The following is a 17,588-nucleotide window of genomic DNA, read 5'->3' as shown; positions in this document are numbered from 1 at the left end:
CTAGAGGGAAACACAGATACACACATATGGACAGACAGAGACACCCTGCCAAGAATTGAAGGGAGAGGAATCTAAACCCCTACAAAAATCCAAAGCGCCCTTACACACAAGAGGCGCACAAGACAAGGGTGCGCAGATGCAGTTGCCTGCGGTGGTGATGACCTAGGTTTCTAGGGCTTGGCGACTTCGGCGGCGATTTGTGCTGACGAAGGTTTTCCACCAACACCAGTCCTTCTCCTCGCGTCCGATTGAGTCGTCCTCCGCTCGGGCTGACCAAGGGACTGATCTGACTCAGTTTCCCGGCCTTGGCGGAGTATCGGCTTGATTTGCGGGAGTAGGAACAAGGGTGGGATCATGGCGGCAGATAAGAAGAGGCAGAAGGAGATCAAAGAGGGCACTTGTCCTACTTCATCGGCGGGCTCCGTGTCGGAGTGCCGCTGTGACCAATGAGTTGCTTGAGGTGGAACTGCCGCGGCTTGGGCAATGCCGCGACAGTTGGTGAGCTTCTCAATCTTGCGAAGAAGTATGCCCCGACCGTGCTATGTGTTTTAGAAACTCAGATTCACAAGTCATGGGTGGAGTTGTTAAAAGGTACTCTAGGGTATGATAATTCCTTTGCTGTCAGTAGTTCAGGTCGCAGTGGTGGCCTTGGTATCTTTTGTAATAATAAAACTAGAGTGGAAATTTTACCGTACTCGCAATATCATATCGATGCAATTGTGACAGTGTATGGGAAGGAGCCTTGGAGATTGACATGTGTTTATGGTGATGCTCAAACCGCCGAGCGCCATAAGACGTGGGATATGCTAAAATTTATCAAAGCCTCATCGCATCTTCCCTGGATGTGCATGGGTGATTTTAATGAAGTGTTACTGAGGGAGGAGCACCAGGGGGTGCAAGAGCGTAGCCACGCACAGATCGCGGGCTTCCGCGAGGTGGTGGACGTGTGTAGTTTTCATGACCTCGGTTATGAGGGAAGGAGCTGGACTTTTGAAAAGAGAGTTGCAGGGGGCTCGTACTGCCGAGTTCGACTTGATCGAGCTCTAGCCACGGCGGATTGGTGCTCGCGCTTCTCTAAGGCAAGGGTTTCACATCTTACTGGAGCAGCGTCGGACCACGGCCCAATACTGCTCCGATGGGAGCAGGATGAGAGTGATCGGCGAAGGAAAAAGAAGAAGATTTTCAGGTACGAGGTGATGTGGGAATCTCATGAAGATTTTATTGCTATGTTGGCTCAAATGTGGCAGAGAGGAGGGAAGGCACATACTCTGCAGGAGCTAAATGAAAAAGTGGCACGCTTGGCGGGTAGTCTGAGCGAATGGGGAGCTCATTCTTTTGGCCACGTTCACCGCGAGCTTAAGGCTTTGAATGAGGAACTGGAAAGGATGAGATCAGACACCACGTGGGCTGGGGGACCTTCTCATGCAGAAATTAAAGTGGTGGAGCGATTATGGAGTTGAATCACAAAGAAGAAATGATGTGGAAGCAACGCTCCAGAATCACATGGCTGACGGAAGGTGATAGGAATACTCGCTTCTTTCATCTCAGGGCGAGTCAGCGACGCAGAAGAAATTACATCTCCAAGCTGAAAAATCAGGATGGTCAGTTCACTGATAATCAAATGGAGATGGGAGTTATGGCAATGGATTTCTACAGGACGCTGTACACGTCAGAGGGGACGGTAAATATGAACCTGGTCCTTGATACGGTTCCAGCCAAGGTGACAGCGGCTATGAATAAGAGTTTGGTGGCCCCTTTTGATAAAGATGAAATAAAGAGGGCGTTGTTTCAGATGTTTCTTGCTAAAGCACCGGGGCCTGACGGTTTGCCGACACATTTCTTTCAGCGTCATTGGGAGCTCTGTGGTGACGAGGTTACTGAAGTGGTACTTCACGTCTTGCGAGGTGAGGATGATCCATCTTTGATTAATTGCACGTGCATTGTGTTAATACCAAAGGTGGAGAGCCCAGAGGAACTGGGTCAGTTTCACCCTATTAGCCTATGCAATGTAATATACAAGATAGCTTCAAAGGTGATGGCGAATAGGATGAAGTCTGTTCTACCGGAGATTATTTCTGAGGAACGGTCGGCTTTTGTTCCAAGCCGACTTATCACAGATAATATAATTATAGCTTATGAGTGCATGCATTTTATGAAGAAGAAGAGAGCAAGAGATAACAGATTTTGTGCGCTGAAGCTGGACATGAGGAAAGCATATGACCGTGTGGAATGGAGCTATTTAAAGGCTATAATGATTAAGTTGGGTTTCCACCGGATATGGGTTGAGATGATTATGAGACCGGTCACTACGGTGTCTTTTTCTGTCTTATTCAATGGAGATCGTCTGGATAGTTTTGTTCCGACAAGGGGAATCCGTCTGGGAGACCCAATCTCGCCTTACTTGTTCTTGTTAGCAGCGGAGGGCCTTTCGTGCCTGTTAAAGTCCAAAATTCAGTCATCGAGCCTCAGTGGGATTAAAGTGGCTGCCTCGGCCCCGATGGTTAGCCACTTATTATTCGCGGATGACAGCCTGCTGTTCTTCAAGGCAAACAGAGAGAGTGCGGAGATGGTGACGGATGTGTTGAACACATACTGCCAGGCCTCGGGTCAGAGGATCAACATGGATAAATCTTCTATACACTTCGCCAAGGGGGTGAGTGGCAGCATCAGAGAGGAAATCATGGAGACCCTGGATGTGCACAGTGAAGCTCTAAGTGAGAAGTACTTGGGAATGCCCACTGATGTTGGTACTGCTACAAATGGAGCTTTCAAGTATCTCAAAAATAGAGTTTGGAAGAAGGTCCAGGGGTGAATGGAGCAAACACTATCAGCTGGTGGAAAGGAAGTGCTCATCAAGGCTGTGGCACAAGCGGTGCCAACCTTCTCCATGTCTTGCTTCAGATTGCCGAGAGGGTTGTGTCAGCATATCGATAGTTTGATGCGAGGCTTCTGGTGGGGGAGTAAGAAGGGGAAGAGGAAGACATGCTAGGGTAGCATGGGAGGAGATGACAAAACCAAAATATATAGGAGGATTGGGATTCAGAGATATTGAGCTTTTCAACCTTGCACTATTTGTGAGATAGGCCTGGCGCATTTTGCAGGAGCCGGTCATGCTCAGCGCGAGGGTGTTGAAGGCAGTTTACTTCCCTAATGCAGACTTTCTTGACGCAGAACTTGGTCCATCTCCATCCAGAGTTTGGAGAGCTATCATTGACGGCAAGGGAGTTCTACAGCAGGGCCTGATCAAAAGAATTGGAACGGGTGAGGACATAGATGTGTGGAGAACAAATTGGTTACCAAGAGATGGCCTCATGAGGCCAATCTGCTGCTTGAGCAGTACACCGCCGGCAGTGGTCAGTGAGTTGATCGATCTAGTGAGTTTGTCTTGGGATCTGGAAAAGCTGAAATTCCACTTCATACCGATGGACTGGGAGGTAATCAGGAGTATACCTCTATCCACTCGAAGACAGGAGGATTTTTGGGCCTGGCACTATGGGAAATCAGGAGTTTTCTCTGTTCGTTCTGCGTACCGAATGTTGGTGTCTAACTGAGAGCAAAGGACTGATTGGATTGATCACAACCCAGGTCAGTCAGATATGAGAGCAAAACATAAGGATTGGACAGATTCATGGAGTGTCAAAGTTCCTTTCAAAGTTCGAGTCTTTTTGTGGAGACTTGCAAAACAATCGATCCTGACCGGTGATGTCCGTTATCATAGAAATATGGCACAGCACAGCAACTGCTCCATATGTGGAAGGCCGGATTCCTGACGCCACTCCTTGCTGGAGTGCAACATGGCCAAGTGTGTCTGGGTTTTGCAAGGTGAACCTGTGCTGGAATTTCTAAGTCAGGCACAGCATGAGGATGCTAGGGGATGGCTACACGAGGCAGTGGCAAACTTAAGACATGAAGACCTTGTGCATTTGACAGTCATGATGTGGGCGATTTGGTACGCTTGAAGGAAAGTCATTCATGAGGAGATGTTCTAAATCCCATTATCTACTCATAATTTTATTGAGCGGTTCTTATCAGACCTGGAAACAACTACTCCTACGGAGGTAAAACAGAGACAAGGGGAGAGGATCAGGCCTCTGGTGCCGCGCTGGATCCCACCTCCCCGGGGAGTGTTGAAGGTGAATGTTGATGCAGCCCTATCCAAGAATTCAGATATTGCAGCCATGGTCCGCGGTGGCAAGAGATGAAACATGGATGTTTCTTGGCGCATCAGCTCTGGTTGTTGAGGGAATTACCTCGCCGGAGGTTGCGGAAGCAATGGCTTGCTGGGAGGGACTTGCTCTCACAAGCGATCTGGACCTGCAGAAGATCAGAATTGCCACGGACTGTGTCAATGTGGTGAAGAACATATATGGGCAGGGTATGGGACTTTATGGCCATATCGTTATGGAGATCAAGGTAGGGGCGGCACGGTTTGTGGACGCTCAATTTGTTCACGAAAGTCGGAGTTCTAATGTTGATGCTCATAGACTAGCTAGAAGTTCGATCTATGAAGCTGTAGGACGGTATGTCGGCTTCTTGCTCCTTCTGATAGAGTTTGTACCAACTATATTTCTTAATTGAAGGTGGTACTATCTCAAAAAAAAACAAGAGGCGCACAAGCTGCGCTCGCGCCATGCGCCCCATGCCCAATGCCATCCGCTAGCTGCTGTTCGCTGCCGTTGGCGCATCCCCGTCAACCACCGCGTGAACCTCCAAAAGCAAATTAAAGCACGCAGCCCGCTCGTGCTAATCAAATCATCATGCCATCAGCCGGCCAGGTCGTGGAGGAGCTGGAACCCCGTGGCGGCGCTGATGCCCCGGTGGTGGTAGTGCGAGGCGGCCACGGCGTCGTCGCCGTCCATTCCGGCGCCGAACTGGCCCTGGTGACCGTGGACGACGCCGCCGCCCGCGACCATCTGCTGCTGCTGATGCTGCTCGCCGCCCGCCATGAACAGGAACTCATGCGCCGCCGCGGACGACTGCGCCGCCGCGAACGCGACGTTCACGCCGCCGTGCGGGTCGCCGGCGTGCTGCTGCAGCCCCAGCGTCAGGGACACGCCGCCGCCGAAGCCGTGCCCGGCCCCCGCGGCGTGGGCGGCGTCGCCGTACGCGCCGAGGTCGAGGTGGCCGTCCATCATGCCGAAGTCGATGTTCTGCGGGCCCCTGCCGCCGCTGCCGATGCTCACGACGGAGGCCAGGGACCCCGCGTCGTCGTGGACCTGCAGCTGCGCCCGCGTCGGCTTCCGCTCGCCGCCGCCGTCCTCGGCGCCGCCGTAGCCGCCGCTAGGGTTCGCGCTGCTGCTGTCGTTCGCGGCGGCGTTAGCGTTGCTGCAGGCGCCCTCCTGCGGGCCCTTCATCTCCTCCGCGTACATCTCCTCCACCATGGGCTTCCACAGCCTCACCCTCGCGTTGATGAACCAGTTGGAGACCTGCGGGCAGCGCGCGGCACGCGGTGGGCGCGCGAGCGCGAGACGTTAGCGGCTGATCGATAAAGATTCCTCCGTGCTCGCGACGTACGCGAGCACGAGAGGACACACCGACAACGCTCGACTCCGACGTGGTACCCGACGACCGATCGAGATGGGCACGGCCGGCGCCGATCGATGCGTGTGGAATCGGTTTTAGCTTTGTGGGGGCGCTCGATCACCCAGCATTACGCAAATAAGTATGCTAGCTAGCTATAGCTTAACGATGCAAATAAGGCAAAACGATTGGAGATGGCGACCGCGATCGGCAGCTGATTGCCAGACAGGAATTGCTTAACATTTCTGTACGGATTTTGTTGGAGCGGAGCTGATGATGGATCAGTGGTGTGGTTGAGTTAGCTAGGCTAGAGGTAAGGGCAGTGTACGTACTTGGCTGCGTGATAGGCCCGTCTGCCGCGCCAGGATGTGCTTATCCACGTCGCTTGGATACCTGGATGAGAGGATAGCAAAGCAACTAGGGTGTTAGTTAATTTGTCTATCTTTCATTAAAAAAAGTTAATTTGTCTTCCATGCACATCTCATATAGGTATGGAGTGCTGCAGATATAGCTACTGGAAAACATGCATGCAAGAAGAAATGTCCATGGGCATGTAACATATGTAGACATGTTTTAGGATGGTTAAAGGTATTGATGTTATAAGTTGTTCATTCATGGGTGCTACATGGAATGTTCGTACAAGACAATTGTAGTATATATTTGATTTCGACGTTGTAACAGTACCGGAGAAGAGAACAATACTCATTGGCAACTGGCGAGTGCTACTTGACAAGCAAGTTCTTGATCAATGATAAGGGAACCTAAACGCATTAGATTCACCCAATATAATTGATAGATGGAGATTATAGACTGCGCGCTCCCAAAGCACCAAAACCATGCAATGTGGCATCTTATTTTTCACTAGGAATTGCACTTAATAAGCAAGTGGCATATATACATATACATATAGAGTGCTAACTAGCTAGGCCCTCCGATTCACAATACTTGTTGTTTTAGCCTCTTCTACTGTCTTCAAAACATAACACATATTTTCCTTTTTGGACACAGCATGTGACATTATCAACAGTGTTATAGTAGCAAGAAGTACAAAGAGGGTAATTTGTTTGTGTTAATTCAGTAAAAAAAAAGGTTCTTTAGCATTTGGCCAAATCCAATGGAAGAGAGTAATAAATATGGTTCGGAAAGAACGAGAAAGATGCCGGATGATACAGAACACAAGGCAAAATATCGTTACAGTCTTTTTGCAAGTAGATTGTTGAGCATCGTCATTTATTCGGCAAACATTCTTTTTGCAAGTAGATTGTGCACATGTATGATTCTTATCCTTAGATTGTTAGGATATGAATCTTAAACTTTTGAGTTCGTTTTTCTTTTCAAGTAGAAAAATTAATCATTAGTCTTTCAGCATTTAGGCATTGCTTGGGAGTATATGTTGTGCATCAATCCAACATAAAAGCATGCAAAAACTAACAGTGCGAAGTAAATGGAATAATTAACAAGAGTTGGAGAGTAGATGATATTACGGATGCAGGAAGTGTTCGAACAGCCAGGCCCGGAGGATGGAGACGGCGCGCTCCGGCAGCCCTCGCTGCGGTCTCCACGGCTGGCTCTCGAGAACGCCGGCCTGGTACGCCCTGTGCTGCCTCAGGCACTGGTCGAGCACCCGCAGCCTGGGCGTCGTCTCCCCCTTGTTGGCCATCCCGGCCGCCCCCGGGGCGCCGCCGTCCGGGTCCTTCTCGCCGAGCGCCCGGCGCACCGCCTGCAGCTGCGCCGCCACCCCGTCCCTCAGGCTCCGGAAGTGCTTGGATATCGTCCGCGACGCCAGCCTCGTGTACGCCGCCGCCGCCCGCTCCCCGGCCACCGCCTCGAAGGACCCCGCCACCGCCCTCATCTGCTCGCGGTACCTCCGGTACCTCCTCTCCACCTGCACCCGCGCCGGTAAATAATTTAGCACCAGCCGAATCAGACGCCATGCAGGTAACCCAAGCTCGATCGCAGATGGCCAATTGGCAATGTAACAGTAGCCAGAAGCCTCCTGCAACAGCTTCCCGGATTGATGGCACTGTAGCTCCCTGCTGGTAGCCTGATGGTGCTGATGTACTTGGCTTTGACTGGTGCAGTGATGCACACCCTATGGAACTGCACTGCACTTGCACTGCACCTACCAATGAATCACACTGTGCATATACAGGTGTGCAGCATACACAGGAACAGCAAGCAAGGAGTAAAGACGAAGATGCAGCAGCAGGAGAGATGGGCAAGAGACCGAGGGTAAGAGGAGAGAGAGCAGACTAGCAGTGGTAGCTCTGCAGAGGTCTGGGCTGCCGCTGCGCGGTGATGGGGCTCATGGCATGGCCCTGCTGATCTGCGGGAGCTACAGGTTGCCTTGTACAGGTGCGTAGCTACGTCTGCGGCGAGGTGAAGGATGGAGGGCTGGAGGTTTCCAAAGGCAGGAGGTGAGGCTGAGGCCCTCCTAGAATGGCAACAACTGTCCGTGCCTGCCCCAGCCGCCCAGGGCCCTTCAGACAAGCCATAATTGAACTCGCACTTGACTTGGCTGCAGTTTTTTAGATTTCCAAGGACATGACATGCAAGGGCTCCTGATCCTGAGACGCGAGCTGATCCTGAGACGCGAGCTGATCCTGATCCCGATCCCGCTGCTGGTGGACCTGTGCTGTGTGTGACGGTTAATCGAGGCGTGGTGAGCGATTAGAGAGGGTGACCTCTTGGAGCATGGCGTAGAGCTTGGCCTTGAGCCTCTGCAGCTCGGCGGCGTCCATGGCCTGGATCTGCGCCGACGGGGCCGAGGACGACGACCCCTCCCCGGCGCGGTCCTCGCTCCCCGGCTTCGCCGGCGGCTTGGAAGCCACCGCGCTGGTGGCCTCCACGGGGAGGCCGCAGAATTCGTGCAGCAGCTGCTGCGTCGGGCGCAGGAACCTGGAGCCGCGCAGGTGCCACGCGCCGCCCTGCTGCGGCTGCTGCGGCCACGCCGCCGGCTGGTGCTGCCTGAGCGCGCCGCCGCCGCCGCCAAGCTGGTGGTGGTGCAGAGCCAGCGACGCGGCCTCGGCGGACCCGTGCAGCGACAGGGACGTCAGCGGCGCCTGCTGGCTGTGGCCCAGCAGGCGGTACTGGTGCTCGGCGCCGAGGCCGAAATCCCCGAGCGCGGCTGCGGCCTTGCCGTGCGCCGCGGCCGCCACCGTGGCGCCCGGCACGAGGCCTCTGGCCCCGAACATTTCGAGCCCGTGGTGGTGCGCGTGCACGCCGCCGTACAGGTGGCCCTCGTCCTCCCCCGCCGCGTCCACCTCCGGGACGAGCGTGGCCACGCCGCCCGCCGCCGCGAAGTAGTCCGCGTACGCCAGGCTCGGATCGTGCGCCATCCTCCACAGCTAGCTAGCTAGCTCCCGCGGCTCGAACTGGCTGGCACCTGGCAGTATAGTAGGCAGCAGCTTGACGTACGGCGGCCACGTTACGCTGGGGATCGAAAGAAGCTTGTTAGCTCAGAGAGAAAGCAGTAGATGCAGTAGCAGCAGAGACTAGAGACAAGCAGGGCGCCGGCAGGGACGAGGACGAGGAAATTAAAGAGGAAGGGGAGCGAAGGAGACGCGGGCATCAGCGTCGGCCGCTGGCGAGGACGACGACGCACCTCAGCGCCGGGGAGAGCGCAGGGCCATAGCTTTCCGGGCGAGGCGAGAAGTGATGAGGAGCCGCGCGAGCTAGGGAGGCCGGTGGGACAGTGGCGGGCGGACCCGGTGCTCATATACTCGGCGCGTTCCGAGATGCGGTGGCTCCTCCCACTTGGAGACCCGGACAACTACGCTAGTGCGCCGCGCGCGCGGACTAGCCGGACCAGCCGCTAGCCTTCTAGTGTTAGCACTAGCTAGTCACACTACACACAGCGAGAGAGATGGACATGCCGAGGGCTGTGGCCGCCGTGGGAGCGGCCGGCCGGCCGGCGTCCGTGCGCTCGCCGGCCGGCCGGCCGGCCGATTCAGGCGGCGCGGGCAGCGTTTCGATGGCGTGCGCGGCGAGCTGGGCGGGCTCGTTCTCGACCGGTCGCTGGGGTGGCTAGCTGGTGGTGGTTGCGGCGTCGCGCTTCCGATGGTTGGGTCCGCTCGGCTCCGGTAGATTCCCATTCCCCCCGGGCGGCTGATGCTACTGCTCGCTCGCACGCACGACGGCACGAGCGCTTCTGCCGCGACGCGCCGGGGCGTGCTCGCTGCTACAGCACCGTCACCACGGGCCGGTGGCAACGAACGAATGGTCAGCGGCGAGTCCGGGGCAGGGTTTTAAAAATCGGTCATTATCAGTGATTTTTACTGTTACCGACACAGACTGAAATCGGTTTTCAGTTGAGTTTTCAAAATAAATCAGTCCAAAATTCAAAATTTTAAAAAAATTAAAAAAAATGAACGAAAAAATTTTATAAAAAACTAGAGCTTCTCCATGACCTAGAATGGTATCACTCCATCAAAATAGCCTCCATTTAATTAGTCAAAAAAATATTTTTATCTAAACTCATTAGGCAAAGCATGTATTGAGAGTGCAAAGAGGATCTGCAGTTGGTTATACAACTCCAACTCTTTGCACCATATGATGAAAAAAGCTATTGGGGTGAATTGGTGAAGTGGAATGCAACAAGGTTTGGTACAAATTACATGTTCCTAGAAAGCATCATGAGGAAAAAAGATCAATTTATGCAATGGATGGTGACCTCCGAATTTCGTGAATCTCGGCATTTCAAATCAGAAATGGGCCAGTACGCATTTCAAATCCTCACTAGTCTTGACTGGTGGAACAACATGAAGTATGTGTTGGACGATGTGGAGCCTTTGTATTCTTTCTTAAGGTTTGCTGTTCAAGACAAGGTTCCAACTCTGGGTGAAGTGCATGTTCAGTACCAAAATACAAAGCTAACATATAGTATCATGAATTTGTATGGATATGTAGGAAACTTTGTATGGAGTATCATGTATCCTCTTAATTAATGTAATCATATTTGTATGGACTCTCATTTTATTAATTTGTATGGATATGTAGGAAACTTTGCATGGAGTATCATGTATCCGCTTAATTAATGTACTCATATTTGTATGGACCCCAAGTGCAAAATATTAATATCTAGTTTTCTTATTTTCCTCTGAAAACATGTTTATCAGCACACATCACTGATTTATCGTCAGTTTTTGTCGATAATCACTGATAAATGATCGATAATTGTTTTTTGAATTCGGACGTCCTTATCAGCTGGTATTGACAATTTATCAGCGATTATTAATCAATTATAGTTACCTGTGGTGACTGATAAAGTGTTTATCAATGAAAATGTAAAGCCTAGTCCGGGGGAGGGAGCTCGCGTTCCGGTTGCCGACGGTGGGGCCGGGAGACGATCGAGCACGTACGACGCCCGTGGTCCACGGCTGCCAACTAACAGCCATTAAAAAACGGGCCAGTTGGAGGCAACGGCGGGCCCCGTCCGGGCCCCACGTCAATGTGTGGGAGCGTCCACGTCACTATCAGGCTTCTCCCCCCTCTGTTGCTTCGTTCTTCAATCCGGTTGAGTGCGTGCGCCAATGTCCTAAGGTATTTTTATTTTACAGGAAAGAATCATTTTACAACCCGCGTAAGTCTACCCAATGCTGAGATTACAGTCGATCGTAACCTTTTCCTTCACCGGTCGATTTTTATCCACATGCACGAAACCCACTATCTCTCCTCCTCCCCACTCCTCTCCTTTCCCCTTCACGTTTTTCTTTCTCTGGATCCGACCGCGGGCGTGGCTTCCTTCCCCTCCCTCTTCCTCTCTCCCCTCCGCTTAATCTCTCCATGGCGGCCAGCGGCGGGAGGCCCGGCGCCGTCGCCAGCGGGAGGCGTGGCGGGGCCGGCGCTTGCCCCCGGCGCCGGCGGTGGGTCGGCGGGAGGCGCAGCGCTCGCCCCCAGCACCCGCCGCGCCAGATCCAGTTTTTTTTGCAAAAAAAATTTAACAATTTTTTTTGAATTCCTTTGATTTTCGGATGAATATTTTTTAATGATGCAAAAAAATTCATCAAAGCTTTTTTTGTTTTGAATGTAAAAGTTTTCTCGTCAGTTTTTTTGTTTGTCTCTTGAAATATTTTCTTTTAAATTTTTCTCGTCAATTTTTTTTGCCTCCTCAATTTTTTCTCTTGAATAGTTTTCCAAAAAATTTTTATCACAAAACGACAAAAAAAGTTACTAAAAAGAAAAGAAAAAAACGGTCGAAACATCGACCGTACGGACGGGAACTTACGGTCGCCCGTAAACTAGCTAGGCCGGTAAGTCTAGCACATAGGATATTAGGTTTTGTTTGGATCCAATGGTTAATGGGTGAAACTGGTAAACTTTAGCACAAGCTTATCCAAATGGAAGTACTACTAAGGGGTAGGGTAAATTTTAGTCAAGATTTAAAAACTTCGGTTTCAAAATTTTAGTATATATATGAGTGCTAATATGTGCTAAAGTTTAGTTTCTAACTTTAGCTCCTCCAAATAGAATCTTAGACATCGACTACAAACTGTTCATTTCTTCTTAACCCTCAGTTACTACAAAACCTTGCCTATGTATGAGTTGATAATTTTTTTTATCCTGGTTCTAGATGGTTTCATGTGACAAGCCATTGACGTTTTGGAGATATGACTGATGACTATATCCTATTTCAATTCTATAGATTTTTTTGGTAAATGATTTTAAGTTTTAAAAACCACTGAAATCGTCAAAAATTGCCACCTAAATAGCATTTTTATAATGTAAATGAATCAAGCATTGTGTGGGATTATAAATTAGCATGTGCGCAAAACTAGAGTAATCCATTTTCCTCATGTTCATCAAACTACACCCCCATTGATTTAGGATCTGAATAAATATTGTGTGTACCTGAAATATTCTCAAAAGAAGATAATTTTATTTACTAATTACCTTGGAAACCAAGTGCCAATTTAGGAAATTAGTATATTGCTATTAGATATAATAACTCTATTCGTATAGGATTATTAGAAAGAAAAATTGCTATCTCCAGATGGGATTAAATTGAATTCTTTCTTCAGATATTCTACCAATTTATTATGAAATAAAGAAAATATTTTTTATGAAAAGTAGTGCATGTGTGTAGTCGCTTTTCTGGTTCGTATATATATGCCCGTCCTTTTTAACTTTTGCGATTCATGTTGGAGACATGCATGAATCTAAACGTCCGGTAGTATATGTAGGCGCTGCTGAAAGCAAATGAAAAAGCGGGGAAAGAAACCTCTGATCGATCTCCTTAGCAAGGCTGCTTCCAGCTTTACCAACATCGACATACAATAGCCGCTTCGGAAACCGACTCAGCACACAGCACAATTTTTTAATACGGCAGATTATGACATCTTCTGCATATTTATCTATATATAACATATATGTATGGACACGCCAGCATCAAACACAGGTTTATCATATCAGTCGTCGTGCGAAAGGTCGGACGGCCGGTTGGCTAGCCTAGGCCAGGTAGTGTCGCGCTCTCAGCAGGTCCTGAGTTCGAATCTCATCATAAGCAAATTTCAGGCTGTTTAGAGAAAAAATCCCCTCGCTGTGCTCGCCGCAAGGCTTAGCCCTCACGGGCATAGGCCAGAGTTCGGGGGGTTTCTCTACCCGGTTAAGCCGGTTAGGCTTCCTCTTAATGAAAAAACGGTGGGGCCGTTTCACATCCTCGGGTAGAGTTTTTTTTTCATATCAGTCGTCGTCAACAAAAATATCAACAACCTCCCTCTCAGTTCCTCCACGTCAAAACTCAGTAAAAACACCTCCAAACAGAGAGACCGCTCTGTACTATATAGAAACGTCGTCATGCTGGGACAAATAAATTGATTAACCTACTCGATGTAGGTAAAACAAACCCTAATAGCGTGTCACTTTCACCAAAGTTTTTGTTCACATTTCCCTAGCCATCACCAGATCGATCTTCTTCTTGTCCATTCCACGAACACCTTCTCTGCCCAATCATACGCGAGATTTGGCATCGTACCGGACCCTGATTCTTCCATCGGCTTCACACGTCAACCTCGACGTTTTGCACTCTGCACTGCACCTGCACCTGCTTGCAACCTTGGGGCGAGAGGGAAGAAGATTGCATTAAGAAACCTTGGAGCTTATTAATCTATGAGAAGATCTAGTCACCCGGACGTATACGGCCAAAACTAGTTGGTTGCTATTTTGGTTCTTGCAAAGGTCGTCGTCGTCGATTATACCTTGATATCGTTTACACTGATTGGTTTTGGCAGGTGGGTTAATGTGAGTGTACGCCCTCGCATCCATATGCGGTTACGCGAGCTGGCAACAGCAATGCGCTCATGCTTCGTCATTCATACCTGCATATCAGAGTGAAAATGGATCATGACCCTAAAATATTCTATTCACAACTCAACTCAATTCTTAATCATTCTTAGATAAAAAAAATATAAAAGAACCTGCATGAGCATCAGCATACGCATTGGTTTGGGCTACGGTGTACTCAGCATGGGGCCTCTCCAAATCTCACAATATTTCAAATATGTTTGGAAGCTGACTCAATGGAATACCAAAATTATACAAATCTTTAGTCCTTGTAGAAGCGGCAGGCTTGTGTTAGTCTGTTTGGCTCTGCGGAAATACTACTATTTTTTAGAACACTCTTCTTTTTTACAGGTAATATACTCGACACACTGACTCCGTACATGGGCTATCTTTCAACAGGCTACTTCCTAGGAGGTGCTTGTGGCGGCATCTTGGTTCTTGGAGCCGGTGGCCAAGGAGTTTTTTACCCGAGCACATGGATATCAGTCTAGTTTTAGGATTGACAGTCATTAGTATGTCCATTTGTGTTTTAGACTTTTTTAGGCTGTGTGCCATTTGGCATAGGTCGGGAAAGATTCAAGTCATTGTATCACCTTGATATCCCTTCTTGAAATCAATAATTTTTCCTTTTTCCAAAAAAAATGTAGAAGATGATCAGCACCTCCACTCTCTCGCCATGCAATGCATGAGCTATGACTTTGATCTCTTCGTCCAAATATATTGCCTTCCAGCTTGTGCTTAGGAACTTGCAGAGGAGGATCTCTCCCGTTAAAATTGTGGCGGTAGCAGCACCTCAATGGACAGAAAATCCTTTGAAGCAGTCTGGAAAACCATAGTGCCACAAAAAAACTTTTTATTTGGAAAACTAGCCCAAAATGGTCTGAGCGTCTAAACCAACAGACTACGCCACTATTTAATCTCTAATGCGGCATGCTCGATTTGTGGCATGGAATCTAAACATGGTCATCACGCCAACAAAAGCCACTGCATTAAGACACGCTCTTCAACAATCATGGAAACTCCCTGACAATCTTCTTTCAGCTACAGGTCCTGATTGGATTATTGTGCTACTCAACAAAGTTGACAAAGACACAAGAGTAAAATGATGCTTCTCTTCTGGAGAATCTGGCACCATAGGAATGATGTTGTGTTCGGGAAAGGTGATTGCCCCATCTATGCTTCGGTAATCTTTCTAGAAAACTACCTTGCTTCCTTGAACCTAGGTGTGATTTCTCCATCAACTTCAATAAAAGGTAAAAGTCCTTATCACTTTTAGCCAGCCTTACTCCAGCTGGATGGCTAAAGTATGTCTAAGAAAAAAACCTTCTTGGACGCCCCTCCCTCGGGATGATAAAACTCAACATTGATGCTGGTTTCGATCCTAACACACGACATGCTCGTCTGGGCTTTATTGCTAGAAATCACTTGGGTGAAGTCATCTTTTCAGGTTGGTCCAGTGACCGCTTCTACTACACAGCTGAAGAAGCTAAATGTCTAGCAGCCTTGGTGGGCATCCGCAAAACTCTCTTAGTTTTTACAAGGGTTCTATTTGGCTGGAATCAGGCTCTTTGGCTACGGTACGAGCTTTAAATGATATTACTCCAAACCGATCCACCAGTTTTTTTGAGGCCTCAACTCTTCAAGTACAAGTTGTAGTATCTGAACTCACATACAAACTCACACCTCATGCAAGCAAGCTAGACCGATCCACCAGTTGTTTCATCATAGAAGAAGAAAAAATATGTTGTGAATTGTCGGTACCCTGTAACAGGGATACTCACTCATACTGCAGTACGGGCAGGACTCGCGTAGTCATCCATAACTACGCCCTAAGGGGCGGAGCAGCCGGGCCCCAGGGGACCGGCTCTTACCTCACCGGGCCAACGGCCCCGGACCCGTTCCCCGTTCTGGGAACGGGTCCGGTGACGCCACGTGTCCCTAAGGAGGGGAAGCTCCGCGCCAACAGCCGAGGGCTCGGACCCCCCATATGGGTCCGGGACCTCCCCGCGTCCGCCCGGACCTCCCACACGCGTAGAACCAATATACCGCCGGGGCGGGGTCCGGGGGCGCCACGTGTCCCGCAGGCGCAGGCGCGGGCGCGAGTCTTCCGCTGGAAGACTCGCCCACCCACCGCATTCAATGCGGGTGGTTGAGGCATGCTCTGCCGCGGTGGCACGCGGGGCAGCTTTTGTCAGGCCTCACTGTAGACCACATATTACCGAGGTACACAGTGCAACCGCATGCGCTGCATCTGCGCAGAGCCCGTCTGCCGCATTAAATTGATACGACAGCACGGCACCCTTTCATCATACCGCCTACGCCGCAAGCTACACGGCCCGTTCAGCTACGCGGTAGGCTACGGCAAGCTACGCCGCAAGCTACGTCCTGGCGCCATTTCGACAAGACAGGGCATGGCTAGGCCGGACAGAAGATTCCCACGGGCAAAGCAAGGAAATCCAGGAATGAGATCTCCGACGCCTGTAACGCCATAATGTCTGTACAGTATGTTATTTTATACTACATCGCTGGGCCCATCTGTCGGGGACCTAACAGCTATGTACACTCCTCCCTTGAGATATAAAAGGGAGGAGTACGTAAAGCCAAGCCAAGGCCAGGAAAGGCAGACACAACACAAGCTCAGATTCACTCCGAGCAATTCCGTTCTCAACCTCTTGAGAGCACAAGTAATATAACACACAGTGGATGTAGGGTATTATGCTCCGGCGACCCGAATCACTCTAAACCTGCTGTGTTCATCGTGTTCTTGCATCTAGATTGGACTAATCCTAGCTACCCCCGAGTACTCACCCTCTGGGTTTAGGCGGGTGCACTACGATACCCGACTGTGGGTTTGCACACCACGACATGAATATTTCAGCGTTTCAAAGTCTCAGAGTGAAAACCAGAGTGCTTTTCTGTTTTTATTTCTAAAGGAGTGGTTCATGAATTTGGGATATTTGTAGGAGAGAGTTCTTTTCTGTTTTTATTTCTAAAGGAGTTCCGGCCTGCGTGTTGGCAGCTTTAGACCATGATTGTAAACTTGCTTTGTTAGTTTAATATAAGCTCTCTCCGTTTAAAAAAAAATCCCTTCATGCTGCTGACGGAATAACTGACATCATCTTGCAATGAAAAATCTAAAGTTTCTAGACTGAGAAGTACTGGATAAGGGCCGGCATAAACACTGCACGTTACTGTCCGTTCAACATCGATTAATGAAGTTGGCTTGATGCTGGGAAATTTAATCAAAGAGCGTGCTGCTTACCTCTCCAAGTCTCTGGGGATTTTGTTTTTCTGGGAGACCTTTTTGTCCGGGGAATTTCGATCCTCCGAAAGGGAATCCGGGACATCACAAATGGTGATGCTGCTTGATGTCTGATGCCTGATGAGGAGCCTTTGTAGCTAGTCAGTCCATACTGGTCGTCTTTCGAGAAAAATCAGGGCGTCATCATGTTTAGAAAAAGTAGCATAATCAATCAAGGCGCAGTTGGATCGCAAGAGGATGAAAAGTCTTCCGAAAAATAATGGCGAGACCATGACGCCGCCAATTGGAAGCTGTCGCCCATCGTATTTCAACTTGCTAGTCAGTCGATATCGCACCTCGATTATTAGGCTAATAAGGGTGCTGATGATCGTTTCCTCGGCAGAACTTTCAACACATGTTAGCTAGCCGGTCTACATACGATGAAACCCTAGCTAGCTCTGCTGGCTAGTTGTTACGCCGGCCGACGTGTCTTAGTTCCGGTCCACGGGCAGGCAACACGCAACAGTTGGTAATGCTAGCTCCGCGA

General features: G+C 49.7%; 1 protein-coding gene across 1 annotated transcript; it reads right to left on the bottom strand.

The window, feature by feature from the left end:
- Nucleotides 1–4,427: 4,427 nt before the first annotated feature.
- Nucleotides 4,428–9,281, bottom strand: LOC120689865 (homeobox protein BEL1 homolog). Its single transcript, XM_039972307.1, has 5 exons — nt 9,125–9,281; nt 8,205–8,952; nt 7,005–7,405; nt 5,853–5,913; nt 4,428–5,426 (listed from the first exon to the last, which is right to left on the bottom strand). Exons 2-5 carry the CDS (start codon nt 8,856–8,858, stop codon nt 4,764–4,766), a joined length of 1,779 nt encoding a protein of 592 aa, XP_039828241.1. The 5' UTR covers nt 8,859–8,952; nt 9,125–9,281; the 3' UTR covers nt 4,428–4,763.
- Between the last annotated feature and the right edge of the window lie 8,307 nt (nt 9,282–17,588).

Source organism: Panicum virgatum, chromosome 9N (genome assembly GCF_016808335.1).
Source record: "Panicum virgatum strain AP13 chromosome 9N, P.virgatum_v5, whole genome shotgun sequence".
Taxonomy (NCBI): domain Eukaryota; kingdom Viridiplantae; phylum Streptophyta; class Magnoliopsida; order Poales; family Poaceae; genus Panicum; species Panicum virgatum.
Note: the sequence above shows the minus strand (reverse complement) of the source record. Positions and strands in the feature narration are given on the sequence as shown.